Source organism: Solanum lycopersicum, chromosome 8 (genome assembly GCF_036512215.1).
Source record: "Solanum lycopersicum chromosome 8, SLM_r2.1".
Lineage (NCBI taxonomy): Eukaryota > Viridiplantae > Streptophyta > Magnoliopsida > Solanales > Solanaceae > Solanum > Solanum lycopersicum.
Window position 1 is genome coordinate 4,663,570 of NC_090807.1, and position 16,882 is coordinate 4,680,451.

Sequence of the window (16,882 nt, forward strand, 5' to 3'; positions counted from 1 at the left end):
AACGCATCTAACCCTACCATATCACAACAATGTTGGTAGAAACACCAATTCATCATTTAGAAATGGTTCCATCATAGCAATTAACAAAAAAAATTATGATGTTTATTTAATATTTGAACTCTATGAAAGGCCTGTTGAGTATTAACAGGCCTAATATTCCAAAATATAGCTTTGTATTTCATATAGAAATTGCTCTAACCCCCTTCTTAGCTTCAACTCTTGTAGACTTGTTGTCTCCTTTACTTGTGTCTTTTCTTGAAGAGTCTCTTGGTATGTTGTTATAACATATACTTGTTTGTTTGGTATTGTACGTTTTCTTGTTTTCTGAACTCAATACTTTTAACTCGATCATAAATTTATTTATAAAAATTTATCAAAATTACAACAAATAAAAGTCTAAACTCATGGTTTATAAACAAGATCAAAACTTCAAAGATTGAACTTATAAAATTAAAATATTGAATCTACACCTTAGACACTTTTAGGTAAATTTAATACATTAATTAATATAGCACAAAACCCTTGGCTGCTGCAAACATTTGATAAGCTCTACCATCAATAGGTGACAAGCTCCTGTATCAAATAATATGTCCATTTAACAGTAATACTTTGCATAAATAAATATTATAAATTAAAACTAAGTTAATTAATTAAAGAAAACCAATAAAAATAAAGAAATTAGTATTATGTACATGTATTTGTGTTAAGTCATCTCCAAGTTTTCAAGCTATTTGAGTCTGGATATCTTCATTTGATACAAGTGCTCTTAAATCATCATCTGTTATATTCTGAAGAAAAAAACATATGCAACAAGAGATAAAAAAAATAGGTGAAAAACATACCATAACAACAATATATACCTAATGAAATTTTATTAGTTATGTAGGATAGAATGTACGTAATCTTTACCAAGGACAGAGCAACACCACTTCTCAATGTTATATTATTATTTGGTAATCGCGTTATTTTACATTCTTCTGTGTATATTATTATATGTTGCTCACGTTTGCTTAGTTTCTTTAACCTCGTAAATCGTTATTTTCTCAAGTAAGCTTCATCGATAAAAAAAGGGATAATGCACAAGTACCCCTCAACCTATGTTTGAAATTTCAGAGATACACTTGTACTACACTAAGGTCCTATTATCTCCCTGAACTTATTTTATTAATAATTTTGTACTCCTTTTCGGCCTATATATCACTATCTTATGGCCCAACACTGGTTGGCTTTTTTTTTCAAGCTAGTGCCACGTAGGCTGAAAAGTGGTAGAAAATTACTTACAAAATAAGTTCAGGGTACGACCTTAGTACAGTATAAGTGTGTCTCTGGAATTTCAAGCATAGGTTAAGAAGTACTTATGTATTTTCTCATAAAAAAACATCAATAATATATTTTTACCTTTTTATTCCCAGCCATTGACTTAAATCTCCAAAAGAGGTCTTCAAGTACTTTATCATCAAAATTATATCCAAGCTATGACAAAATAAATTGAGTGTTAATTGCACATTGATATAATAATATCTTAATTTAATTGTTGAATTCTTAAAATCTGTATCTTACCAAAAGCATTTTGGCTTTCAATGCATGACGCCCACTGCACAAAATATTCACCATGTTATCAAATTTGTCAAAGGCAGAATATAAAAATTCAAAATTTAAAAGATTTCAAATATAAATGAAATGGTCACTCTCTCTGACATATTTTTTAAAAAAATACATATTATTACGGAAAATATGTAATTCGAAAAGAAAACATGAAATTTGTGTCACAATATGTCAATGTCACCGCAATAAAATAATTAGATTGAATATATTTTCTCTTATATACTATTTAAATTTATCATTGAATATGTAAATTAGATTCAATTTTTGAGTTTTTATCTTATTTGATTTTTTTTTAGGGAAAAATATTAGAAATATTTTTGAACTTTGATCAAAAATTTTTGTTATGGTACCAATTTTTTTAAAGGACATTTTACTCCTACACTATTTAATAGTGTATTTTAAATGTCTATATGTGTTCACATGTACATAAAAAAATATTGTATAACTATAAATAATATTGTGTTCATGTGGGCAGTGGCGGAGTCATGATTTTAAATAAAGGGGTTCAAAATTCGTAGAAATAGATACACGGAGTAGTCAACGAGGGTTCGACATCTATTATATATACATAAAAATATGTTTTAGTCATATATAAATAGTGTAATTTTCCGTCGAAGGGTGTTCAGATGAACCCCTTATACCAAGGTGGCTCTGCCCTTGCATGTGGACACGTATATACCTTTGAAATACATTATTAAATAGTTGACAAAGGTAAAAAATTCTCTATAAAATTTGATAATATCGTAACATCAATTTAAATCAAAGATAAAATATTTTCAGACCATTTTCCCTTTTTCTTTACAGTGTCATCACTTTTTAAAGAGTAAAAATATCTTGAAAGCTTTTGTCAAAATTCAGTTTATGCAAGTATGCATGGTAACATGTTCTAACTTTTACTTGTGGCTCTTACATAATATATATCTTTTTAAAAAATTAATCGAACAATATTAAAAATAATATATATCACGTAATTTCATAAGTAAACTTTAAAAAATAGAGCGTACACGAATTTTATTATTATATCTTATAAAAATGAAGAGATTGATTTCGATGTATAACATTTCAAAATAGCTAAAAAAAAAAAAAAGACTACGTAAACGAAGAAAGCAACAACTATATACAGCAAAATAGAGAGTAACACGCATGTAATTTATACATTTATATATATAGTTATATAAAATTAAATAACAAAAATGTTAATATGATATAAATTTTGTAAAATAATCGACCAAAATGAATCATTGACAGTAAAACAATGATTGTGTGAAAAATAAAAAATAAAAAAATCAAATGCGTACCTTAGTTTTCCCAATTTAATACCATGTTCAGTTGAACGAATAAATCCAATATCTTCAGCAGATATAAACTCATATGTACTTCTGTTCTTTAATATTCCATCCTAAATTAAATACGTAGAATTTAATAAAAAAAAAAGATTTTGACTTTTTTTAATTGAGAACATAATGCTATTTAAAAGGTAAAAATATTGTTAATGACTAAAAAAGTCATTGCAAGGGTTGTTTAGTCATTACACCTTAAGGTTGTTAATTAGGGTAAGTATCCAATAGTTAGTTAGGATTAAAAGTAAGTTATAACTAACTATCTCCTAATGCCTCTGTCTCAATTTATGTAACTTATTTTTCTTTTTAGTCAGTTCTAAAAAGAATGATAAATTTCGATATTAAGTAACTATTAACTGTAAAATATCTATTTTATTCCTAATGAAATGATTTACAGCCACACAAATTTCTATCATTCATTTTGAATCATAAATTTTAAAAGTCATCTTTTTTTTTTCTTTAACTCTGCATTGAATCAAATTATCTCTTGTAAAATGAAACGAAGGGAGTACTAATTAAGGTTATTGGTCTTCACCTGATGAATTCCACTTTCATGAGAAAAAGCATTAACACCAACAATGGCCTTATGTGGTTGTAGCTTAAGCCCACTATACTCCTCTACCTGCATATATATCAAAAATATTATTATTATTGTTTTAGTATTATTAATTAATTAATTTTAACAAGTAAAATACTATATATGTATACATACCATGTTGCTTGTTGTGAATATATGTTTTGTATTAATCCCGGTATGGACACCACCTAGTACTTCCTCTCCACGACATTTTATGGCCATTACTATCTATATAAAAAATAGAAATAACAATAATATTAATTAGTTAGAGATATATTAATATTTCATATATATAAATAATTAAACATTAATCTCCCTCACCTCTTCTAGAGAAGCATTTCCAGCTCTTTCACCAATACCATTGATGGTTACGTCTACTTGTCTTACTCCTGCACAAATTCCCTGAATTCCATCGAGGTATCAGAGCTAAACTAACGACACTTTTAGAAAAATTGAGGTTAATATAGTATTTCTCTTGTTTAAAAAAATGAATTCTTTTTTATTTTAGTCTGTTTTAATAAGAATGATCTTTTTCTTTTTATGGTAATATTTTAATTTCATCTTTCCACGTGGCATGTTTAAGGCCACAAGATCAAAGGGCAATTTTATATATTTAACTTAACTTTAATTTAGGACCACAAATTCTGTGTCAAGTCAAACCAGGTCATTCTCTGTGAAACGGAGGGAGTAAATATTATTATCTCTGTCCAATTTTTAATTGTCATAGTTTCGTTTTTTAGAGTCAAACGACAATAATTTTGACTAACATTTTAAGATGTATTTTTTCATCATATTGATTTATAAAAAGTTTAGAATTTATAGTACTTTTCGCATAGTTTTTGAATATCTAATTTTTTTAATTATATAAATGTCAAATTAATGTAATCTAATTTAACTTTGAAAATTAGTCATATAGACTTTCAAAAAACACAACATGATGATTAAAAATGAACCGAGAAAGTATTTGGAAATGAATACATACAGCTAATGTGTTGGCAGTAGCTAGTCCAAGATCGTTATGACAGTGTACAGCAAGGATCACATTTTGAATTCCAGGGGTATTAACTTTTACATGAGCAACTAGTTGTCCAAATTCATTTGGTAAATTGCATCCAACAGTATCAGCAAGACAAATGCATGTTGCACCAGCTTTGATAATTTCTCCAATAATATGACAGAGAAACTCCTTATCGGATCTGACACAGTGACAGCTCAAGCTAATTAGTGGTCTAAAGTCAAAATATATATAATCCTAAAAATGTAGACAAACCTTGTAGCATCTTCTATTGCAAATCGAACATGCTCACATCCAAGGGTTCTAGCATAAGCTACCATACTAGTTGCTTTCTCCACAACTTGTTCTCTACTCATATTCAATTTATACTTCATATGTATATCACTTGTTGCGATAAACGTACAAATCATTGGTATCTTTGCATACTTCAAAGCCTCCCAACATCTTTCAATCTCCTTCTTAGTACATCTCGCCGCACCACAAATCATCGGTACATATCCCTCTTCATCTATGCTATTACCTGTTGAGATATAATATAATTATGCATGGTAATAATTTTCTTAAATTAGACAATCGTTTCAATTTAATATTACCAATTTCATGTGCTATAGACTTTACAAGCTCAAACTCAACCTCAGAGGAAGCTGGAAAACCAGCCTCAATTACATCAACGCCAAGCTTGACTAATTGACGTGCAATGTCCATTTTTTGTTTAGCAGTCATGGCTGCACCAGGAGCTTGCTCTCCATCACGAAGCGTCGTATCGAAAATTGAAACATAGTTAGGGTTTGAGAATTTGTTCAAACCATTAACAAGAGTCATTTTTAATTTTTCCTTTCTAAAATTGAATGAATGAGTAATGAATACATAATTGGGCTTAAGTTATATAGGCCAACTTATAACCATGTGAAGGTAGTGTACAAGTTAATGTTGATTATCAAAGTCAACTTGCACTCTGATGAATCAAATAAAATCTAATAAATATAATAGCACTTTATTACTATAATTTTAATAATTAAGTTTTATAATTATAATTTTGTTGATGTCACATGTATGGTTGATATCTCTGATTCAAATCAAATCAAACTTCAAAATGATTTGGTGTTGAAAAAATAAATCAAGTTGTAAAGAGGGAGTATTCATTATTCTTTTTTTTTTTTTTTGGAATTGACAATTCTCACACTCTCATGTCTATTTTTGTAATCCCTCTGTTAGTTTTAATTATCATAATTTCTATTTTTAAAGTCAGATTATAAGAATTTAACGAGTATTTTAAGATATATTTTTTCGTTATATGTAAAAAAATTTAATTTATAATTTTTTATATATTTTTTGAATATTTAAATTTTTTATTTAAAATATTTACAATTCACACTTCCACACTCTCATGTCTATTTTTGTAATCCCTCCATCCATTTTTAATTATCATGATTTCTATTTTTAGAGTCAAACTATAATAAATTTGATGAACGTTTTAAAATGTATTTTTCATCATATTGATATGCAAAAAAAATGAAATTTTTATAGTACTTTTCATATAATTTTAGAATATGTAGATTTTTCATTTAAAATATTCAACTAATGTAATCTAATTTAACTTTACAAATTAATCAAATTGACTTTCGAAATACGCAACAATATGACAAAGAAAAGTGGACGAATGGAATATATACCAATGGTACGATCAAATTTCTTAGTATCGTAATTTTGAAATTATGATATTTGGTGCAAGTATATGATATATATATTAGTTTTTTTTTTAATATTAGGTACAATGTTTGATATTTAGAAATAACATATTAAAAATATTGAATATCGTACCAATATATATATATATATATATATATATATATATATATATATATATATATATATATATATATATATATCCCCACCGTTCAATGTAAAATCAATAAAGATATTTAATGAAGTATGATTTTGGTCCAATGATACAAAAAGAATCCGCCTTGGTAACATGCATGGTTGATGTCTCTGATTCTTAATGAAAATACATAGAATTGGTACAACTATCATACCATGTGAAGGTAGCAAGTAAAAATATATTTAAGATGATGATTGAGTGAAATTTATCAATTAAATGATACATATAAAAAATAATAATATATCATGATTTCGTCTATATTAATATGACGCATCGACTTAAGATTAGAGGTCCCACATCAATAAAATACATAAGATTTAAGTAAACAGGTTTACCATCAGTAAAATACATAAGATTTAAGGCACCAAGCAACTTGTAAAGCAATCTCCAAGTATAATACAAAGCTTTCTTTCAAAGTTCTCTTTTGTTCTTTCTAAGTTATTTTTCAAGCATTCTCTTAGCGATCTAAGTCTTAAATGTTTCTTTATACTTACAAGACCTTGAAAGATTAGTGAGTAAGTTTAGCGAAAACTCTAAATCCGTTATACTAGGCTCATATAATCTCTGATGTCGAGAGATTTGGTAACATGCATGGTTGATGTCTCTGATTCTTAATTAAAATACTTAGAAATTGGTACAACAATCATACCATGTGAAGGTACCAGGTACAAATATATTTAAGATGATGATGAAGTAAAATATAATTTACTTTATATATATATATATATATATATATATATATATATTTGTTAAATTTGATTTAATTGAAGTTTATTTCTTTTTTATTTAATTGCATTTAAAAGTTGTGTTGTTAGTCTTTTTAAACAAGACTATAAAATTATAAAGAGTTCATTAAACAAGACTATAAAATTATAAAGAGTTCAAAATATGAAAACTGTTTTCTTACGCGTGATTTAGTTTGAAAGATATTGTATCATTTTTAACTTTATAACCAACATTATTATTGCATTCATTGTACTTTATATATATAATTTTTATTTTTTAATGTGAATTCAATAAATATGATACATAAATTAGTAAGATACAACAATTTTGATGCAATCAAGATTAACTTTTATTAAATCTCAAAACACTCTTTAAATTAATAAATATTAATTTATCGATTAAATGATACATCTACAAAATAATAATATTTCATGATCCCACCTATATTAATGTAATGCCCCGACTTAAAAATAGAGATCCCACATAAGTAAAACGTAGGAAAGATGTTGGGTATTTAAGTAAGTTGATTTATCAACTAGTGACGTGTTTTTAAGTCGTAAGCTAGTAATATCACTAGCGGGTAATTGGGTTGTTACAAATGGTATGAAAGTCACTCCTATATCAGTCTTGTCGATGTGGGCCAAAGTTATATGAGTTTAGGTAAATCCCGGTAAGGCGGGGCAAACCTTAGTGGTGAGTATAGGGTAAATCTCATAAGATAGGGTCAAATCTAAGTTTAAGTTGTATTAATTTAATAGGATAGTGACTTGAAATTTTATTTTTTAGAGGTCAATTGGAAACATGCAAGAAATTGTATATTTTTTATTGAATCATTTTTATTTATTATCTTAAATATTTTAGTAGCTTTAATGAATTTATCTTAATAAATAATGTTTTATCACTCTATAACAGATAAAAAGTTAAAATTAAGTTTGAACCCACATAAAACCACATATATTCGCAATCCGTCCCACGTTAATTTTAAAAAAACCACTTCAACTTACCTTGCATCTGACTCGGCCCAAATAACCTTAAATCACCCTACCCAACATAAACGAACACAGAGACGGATTTAAGTTTTTATTAAATAGGATTTTTTGAAAAGTCAATAATTTTTACACAGATAATATAATTATACTAGAAAATTCAGTAAAAATATAAGAAATATCACTTGAAAACTCGTTTATAAAGAACCGGCCTTAATTATTTTTTATTATTTGAGATCAAAGAAAAATTGACGTTTAATCTCTGATGTTGAGAGATTTGGAAGAGTAGTTGCTTAATCATTTTTTTTTAAAGGAAGTATATAAGAGTAGGTGCGTGGTTGATATATAATATATGATTCTTAATTAAAATACTTTTTGAATTGGTACAGCTAGCATACAATGTGAATTGTGAAGGTAGCAACTAGCAATTATTTTTGCAGATTTATTAATTTATGATTATTTTAATTTGATAAAATATTCAATAGTTTAAAGATTTATTTCCGTTTTTAATAGAAAAAACATAATAGCTTGCCTTACAAGTCACTCCTAAAACGTTTTTTTTTATTTATTTGTTGCAAACTTGTTAAGTCAGGTAGTTATTTTTGTCGACATCGAAATTTTATAGGATTTTATATTTCAATTAGTATTTTTGGAGGTTACGATAGTCTAAATCATGGTTTATGCCGATATAAAATATAATATATTTTCTCAAAGAGACATTTTGAAAATTCCATAAATTCATGGAACGAGAAATTGACTATAAACAACCCTTAATGGAGAAAACAGAGAGAGAGGAATCAAGGGAGGAATATAATTATACACGCATTATTTATCGATAAAACATTCGTAGTTCTTCAGATAATTTTTTTATTGGAATTTATTTTTTGCCATTTTAAAATTGTCACAAACAAATGATCTTATCAAAATCAACCATCCTTAAAACTTGAGACATTATTCGTCTCTCATTACAAAACACAATATATATGTAATAAGTTAATTGAATTGTAAGGAATCAACCTACCGAATTACGCAGACACCTAAATGTGGAAGTAAACAAAACATAAGAAATCTCTTTTAAATTTTAGAATAACCAAGAAAATTCAAGTTCAAGAATCATCTTTTAACAAGTAATCAAAATCTCTATAAGGAACTAGCCTAACCGGGTATAAGAGCTTCTAAGAGAGTATAAAATAAAGAAAACAGATACAACTCTCACTATAAGGAACGCCACAAGGAAAAGAGGAGTAGAACCTTTTGAAAATTACCATCACTTTCATCTATGACGCAACACGAATCGTGCAAACAGACTATGTCAAATAGCATAACAAAAAGTCATATCAATACAAAGGTGAGTGCACTAATCTGAAAGGAAAAAAGAGCACATGATGACCCTAAGAAACGAAAGAACATAAAAAGAGCTAGTGATCCAATCAACGAAAATATTATTCATCTTTACCTAAATATTATGAAAATTACGAAACTTTATAGTTTATTTATGTATCATAAAATGTGAGAAAGCCGTTAAATATACATTCCGCTGCCGAGTTCTCTCTTCATATATACTTTGAGTTATGAATTTAGTTGAAAAATAGAAGAAAGAATGATCAAGAATTTAATGTGCCAATTTTTTATAATACGCTATTTTTTTAGAGATAAGAGTTAAAAAAACATATCTAAACTTTTCACTTTTTTTGAGTTTCATACCTAAACTATTAAGAGTGAGTTTCATACATAAAACTATCACCTTTTAGTTTGAGAAACACATCTAAGTGGTGTGTATAATGCACCGTCTCTTTTATTTGAAAAAACCTTGACACATGAAATTTCACATAGATAAAATATTCTACCTAGATAAAAACTAAATAATAAAATATTAATATTAATTAAAAATTAAAAATTAAAGTATTACTATCCATATAAAAAATTAGATTACCTCACTCCCCCCCCTCCCCCCCCCCCCCCCCACACTCACAACATCATCCTTTTTAAAAAAAAATCAATTATAAAATATTTTTATAAATTTCATACTTCCTCCTCCCCCACCCCCACCCCAACCCACATAAACATACAAAAAAAAAACACCCACTCATCTCTCCTCCCTCACACCCCCCCTCTCCCCCCCCCCCCCCCACACACACGTAAAAAAAAAAAAAACAACCCACTCATCTCTCTTCCTTCGCCGCCCCCTCCCCCCACTCCCATAGAAATTGATATTATTTTATTTTTAAAAAAATAAAAAAATTTACCCAATCTATTTAATCCTTTGCTCCTAATTCTTTTTTTTTTTTTATGTTTTTTCTCATTTTGTGTAAGATATGCACATAAATATATTTTAGAAAATAATTTCTACTAGTGTATCGAATGTAACATAAATAACTAAAAAAGATTAAAAAATCTTGTGGCGACAAGTAAAAAATATTTTCGATATATATATTTAACCACTGGAAAAAAAGTTCGAAGCGAAGAATTAAGTGGGATGGGTAGAATTATTTTTTTAAGAAAATAAAACAATATTCTAAATAATATCTAAGGAGGGGGAGGGGGAGGAGATGAAGTAAAAAGAATGAAATACTTTTATAAAATAAAATGTAAAGAAAATAAAAAAAAAACTTAAAAAATAGTGGGGGTTGGAGGTTGCTTTGGGGGGGGGGGGGATGAGAGGAAGTGATGTTATGAGGTGAGAAAAATATTTTACATTTTATTTTATAAACAAAATGTTATTTTTCTTATAGTAAATTTTTAATTTCAACTAATACTAATAATTTATTTAATTTTTATCAAGATTGAATGTTTTGTCCATGTGAAGTGTGATTTAGAAATTCTTTAAAAGAAAAGAAAGAGTGTGTTACACATACCCTGATGAGAGTGGTAAAATAGAGAAAGGCATGTTTCTCAAATTAAAAACTAATAGTTTAGGTATCAAACTCAAACTCTCAATAATTTAGGTATGAAGATAAAAAAAAAATATAGTTTTAGATGTATTTTTGACATTTATCTATTTTTTTTTAATTCGATCTTTAAAGCATGTATCTATTTTTTTCAAGAATATTGTTAGTTTATAGTTTGTTTGTTATAAATAAAATATAGATGTTTTTATATTTATAAATTATTGAATAAAATAATAATATAAAATTAAATAGTTATTAAATATAGAAATATATAAAATTTTATATCCTCAATTTATTAATATTGAGTATATTTAAAAAAAAAAATGTAGTCACTAAACATATTTGGAATTCAATCATATAATATGATAAGTGAAGTATTGTTCCTAATGAGGATTTGTGATTAACTATCAATTAAATCAAACTAATAGGAGTTATCTATTAAACTGGCTTCAAGAAGTGATTATAATAAGGGAAACGGGTCAAAAATACCCCTCAATTTTATTTTATTAGTTAATATATTTCTGTCGTTAAAACAAAGTTATTTATACCCTCGCCATTATCAATTTCATCATTTATACCCATCAATTGACCGAAAATTCCCAAATCTAAATTGATCCGATTTTGTAAAAACTACCCATTTGTTGTGGTGCTTAGTTTCTAGTAGGAAAGTTATTTTTCCCTCTTTAAGTTTTACCAAGTTTGCTTTCGTTTAGGAGTTATTGTGTTAATTGGTAAATCAACTTATTTATTGTGATATTTGAAGCTTATAGTTTGATGTTAATTGTCAAATTACAGAAGATGGACAAGTTGAAATTGGAATAATCAATATTGTTGTGTGGGAGCAGCAGCAAAGTGGAGAACTAGAACCCCTATAACATTTGTTCTTTTACTTAGTACATTTGCTGTTAAATGATTTTCGGTTAAGTTTTTAGATGGGTCGGGCATGGGTCAAAAATAGAAAATGGATAATTTTATAAAATTAATTGGGTTAATTTTGATTGATTTGATGATTTTCGTCAATTGAGGGTATGGGTGAAATTGATAACGGCGAGGGTATAAATAACTTTGTTTTAATGATATGGGTATAATCAACTAATAAATAAAGTTGATGGATACTTTTGACCCTTTTCCCTTATAACAAACTAGTACTTATAATATATCTATATCGAGTAGAGCTGTTAATATGGTTAGCTCACCCATTCGAGCTAATCTATTGTAACGACCTGTTTAGTCGTTTTGAGCAACAAACTTCAATTCTGGAAAAACAGGCTGAGGCGACGGACCCCACGACGGACCGTCATGGGCACGACGGACCGTCGCAAGGTCTCGTTTCAAAACACTTAGAAAATCTGAAATTGGGTACTAAAAATCGACTCTCTGAACTTTGTGACGGAATGGCAGGACAGACCGTCACAGGTGTGACGGACCGTCACAGACCCTTGGTGGAAATTTGGGTCTCTGAACTCTGCGACGACCTGTAGGACAGACCGTCGCAGGCACGACGGCCCGTCACAAGTTGCGCAAATCCCAGGCAGAGTCGGATTTCTGGTGAAGTTTTAAGGGACGTTTTTGGACTATTCTTTCCTTAATTATAGATTTCGTGGGGTTATATTAATAACTAAAATTCTTGAGGGGTTAAAAGAGGTAACCCTAAGTTAATTAGTGGGTATTATTGCCATCTTTTATTCTTAATTATATACTAATTAGGGTAAAAGAAAGAGGGTTTGAATAAAGAAAATAGAAAGAACAAGAGAGAGAGAGAGAATCGAACGAGAAGGGAGAAACAAAGCTTTGGGAAAATTCTTGCTTGATTCCAATTCTTCGGTGGAGGTAGGTTATGGTTTTCATGCTTCATAAGTAAACTCTTAATAGTGAATGATATGTATTGGTAGTATTGTAAACCCTACTATATGCTTAATGGTATGTTTGTATGAATATGATTATGTGATTGTGATAAGATAAGCATGATGAAAATATTGAATCCCAAATCTTGAAAAGAAACTTTAATGTACATTTATTAATGATGATGTCTTGGTATAGAAGAAGGCTTGATGAATTAAAGTAATGGGATTGATGATGCCTTGGGATAGAGAAGGCTTGATGATTTACAGAATGATATTAGTGGATCGGAGTGTCACGTTCCGACACATGTAGGGGATCGGAGTGTCACGTTCCGACACATGTAGGGGATCGGAGTGTCACGTTCCGACACATGTAGGGGATCGGAGTGTCACGTACCGACACATGTAGGGGATCGGAGTGTCACGTTCCGACACATGTAGGGGATCGGAGTGTCACGTTCCGACACATAGTATTAGTGGATCGGAGTGTCACGTTCCGACACATAGAATTAGGGGATCGGAGTGTCACGTATCGACACAAGAGGAGGAAAGATAATGAATCTTGAAAGATGATAATATACTCAACTTAATATACTTAATTCCCAAATGAGTATGGTGTTGAGGCTTGAGCCCTCATGGATGAACTTGATGGTACTTATTGATGATTATAGTACTTGTTGTTGCTACATGTTGAGTTTTATAGTTGATTTACGATAATATTTGATATATACTGTTCCCTATTTTGAGTTGGCCGATGATATCTACTCAGTACCCGTGTTTTGTACTGACCCCTACTTTTATGTTTTTCTTCTTGTTATTTGTGGAGTGCAGCAAACGTGCCGTCATCTTCGACTCAACAGTAACTCAAGCCAGTCTTCGTCACACTGGATCTTCAGGGTGAGCTAACGCTTCTAGCTTGGACTGGATCTTCTCCTTCATGTCTTGATGCCTTGAACTTCCGGCATGGACTAGTTTCTTATGTATTTTTAGCTTCTTAGAAACTCTTAAAATTAGTAGTTTAAAGTAGATGTTCTTGTGATGATGACTTACAGATTCTGGGGATAATGATAAGTTTTTGAGTTATAGAAGTTGATTATTTATTTTTACTTATGAGTTTAAGTCTTCCGCATTACTTTCTGTTTATATTATATTGAAATGTTAAGGTTTAGATTTGTTGGTTCGCTCACATAGGAGGGTAAGTGTGGGTGCCAGTCGCAGCCCGATTTGGGTCGTGACATCTATACATGCTTTTGATATTTTACGGGTCAGACCAGGCTAGTCATCTTTGGCGTGGGCCGACCCTACTCACAAGTACGTGGGTGGGCTATAGGCTTACGGGCCAGTCCACTTTTTTAAAAAAATATATTTCTTTTATAATTATTAAATTAGATTATAATTATAATTTAAAAATATTATTATAAATATCGACAAAATAATATTACTTGATGTTAATGTTATTACTTGTTAATCAAATCCACAAATAAAATTAGAGATAATTTCAGAGACCTTCCTTCAGGTTTTGCTCTATAACACCACCTCCCTTGTGGTTTACGATATTACGTCTACCTCCTCTATTTCCATTTTCTTGTAACCATTCTTTAAATCTATTTAAAATAAATATAAATTAATTTAGATTTGACAATTTTACCCTTATATATGCAAGTTTAGATCTAATTTTCAATTATTTATCTCTACTCATTGGATCATGTGTTTTCTTTGCTCATGAAAATATTTAACTAGAACAAAATCTTATCGTTCTTATCAAATTTCTCTCTCGAGGTGTTCATTTTTATCTCTATTTAAAGAAATTGTTGCTGGAAAATTATGTGTTATTGTAGGGGAAAAATCTACATGAATTGATAAATGTGAAATGGATATGAAGAGTTACTATTTAGTGAAAATGGTGAGTCCGCTTGAATAAACACTTTATATTTGTGCTGATTTATTTTTAAAATATTTGTTTAAATAAGTTGTTTTTTATACAATAGTTATTAATATGAAGAAATTAATGTAAAGGGGGTAAAATTATCAAATCTAAATTAATTTATATTTATTTTAAATAGATTTAAAGAATGGTACAAGTAAATGAAAATAAAGAGGTAGACGTAATATCGTAAATTCCAGGGGAGATCAGTGTTATAGAGCGAAACCTGTAAGTAGGTCTTTGAAATTATCCCATAAAATTATCTTTATAGTATTTTTATTAAGTTTTTTTTCCAAGAGAAAGTATAAATATCTAAATAGATATATTAACCTAATTGTTTTGAGTTTGGACTCTCTTTGATTTTAAATTTTAATATTATATTACATTTTTTAATTAATTTATATTGGCCTACGGGTCGGCCTTACCTATATTTCTCAAACCCCACAAATCAACAGGCTTATTCAGGTCGAGCTAAAAAGTCCTTTACTTAAATAGGCTCCAAAAATCTTAGCACAATCCTATTAAGTTTCGGATTAGACCAGGCCGATCCAACGAATCTAACTCATATTGATGGTTCTAATATCGAGTGATATATCCTTAAGAATACCGTTAATGGCATGCCTAAGCTTTGAGAGTTCCCATGATTTCAAGGAGGCATAAAAAGACGCAAATAAGAAAAGGAAAAGAGTCCAAAGAGTTGTGAGGTCCAAGGGTTTATTATAATAGCTAACAACCTGTTGAGTTGTGAGTTATAAATGATGAGAATTCAGTAAATTAATATATGTGATTTAGAGTAATTTTTCTAGATAGTCACCATGTTTGGAAAATTACTTAAGAATAATCAATTATGTTTGTTTTAGGACTACAGTATCACCCAACTTTACCTATCTTTCTTAAATTATACTTGACACAAAAAATACATTATCTATCTCTTATTAGGATGTCATGTCACATTATTTATTTATTTATTTATTATTAAAAAATATGCTTTAAACCTATTTAAATGTTATGTTGCAATATTTTTTTAAAAATATTATTTTCTATTTATGTTTTTTGAAATGTTTTGTTTTTAAGATATATAAAAATAAATTTTAAAAATGAATAAAAAAAAGTACCCTATTTCTACAACTAACTACTAATGGACTATTTTAACTATTTTTAAAAATAAGTTTTTAAAATTTTTAATGATAATTATTATTTTTACTATAAGTTTTTTAATTAATTTTTTAAATAATACTTATAGTTTTTTTATTGTGTACTTTTTCTTCTCCTACTTAGATAGATATTTCTACATTTCATTTTGTGGGAGCATTCTCTAAAATCAGCGAAAGTGTGATAAATATAAATAGACATTATAGTTTTTTTTGTAAAATAATTCAATTTTCAATTTTATTTTTTTACCTTAAAAATTGAAATTTGAAGCATTTAAAAATATTTTATTTTTTCCCGTAATAGTTATTACTGTTTTTATATAAAAAATAGTTAAACGTCATTTTTTTCCTTTAAAATTTAAATTAGAGGCATTTTAAAATCATTGATTTTTTGCCGTTACAGTTTTTTCTAACAAAAGAACTTTTATTTTCTATTTAAAATTCCTGTTTTTTTAATTGAATTTTTAGAGCATATTTAAAATGTTTTTTGAAAAATTAAAATTCTTGAATATTTGTGGTGCTAACATGTGACACCTTTTACTTCTCCTATTATATATAGATAGATTTTTTTTTTTAAAAAAAAATAGACAAACCCACATATTATATCCAGTAAAAAAAATTACATTAAGAACTGTAATGTGAGCTCTTCCGATTCTTCAAGAAAATATGTGAATTTCTCCGGTTCTTTAAAAGAGTTAGAAAAATATTAGTAATAAATTTAAAAATGTGGCATGGCACCCTAGTAAGAGAGAAATAATGTATTTATTTGTGTCAAGTGTATTTTGAGGAAAATAGGCAAAGTTGAGTGATATTATAATCATAAAACAAACATAAGTGATATTCCTAGGTAATTTCCCAAATATGAGTGACTATCTAGGGAAATTACTCATATGATTTACTAATAACTTGGTTGGCAAAACAATCAGATAATTGAACACACAAATAAA

At 28.3% G+C, this 16,882-nt stretch overlaps 1 protein-coding gene across 1 annotated transcript; it reads right to left on the reverse strand.

Annotated features, from left to right (window-relative positions):
• Positions 1-337: 337 nt before the first annotated feature.
• Positions 338-5,424, reverse strand: LOC104648641 (2-isopropylmalate synthase A-like). The gene is made up of 11 exons (XM_010326405.4): positions 5,131-5,424; positions 4,793-5,057; positions 4,505-4,718; positions 3,844-3,924; positions 3,658-3,750; positions 3,481-3,567; positions 2,904-3,004; positions 1,561-1,594; positions 1,399-1,473; positions 693-788; positions 338-573 (listed from the first exon to the last, which is right to left on the reverse strand). Exons 1-10 carry the CDS (start codon positions 5,357-5,359, stop codon positions 723-725), a joined length of 1,245 nt encoding a protein of 414 aa, XP_010324707.1. The 5' UTR covers positions 5,360-5,424; the 3' UTR covers positions 338-573; positions 693-722.
• Positions 5,425-16,882: the final 11,458 nt, after the last annotated feature.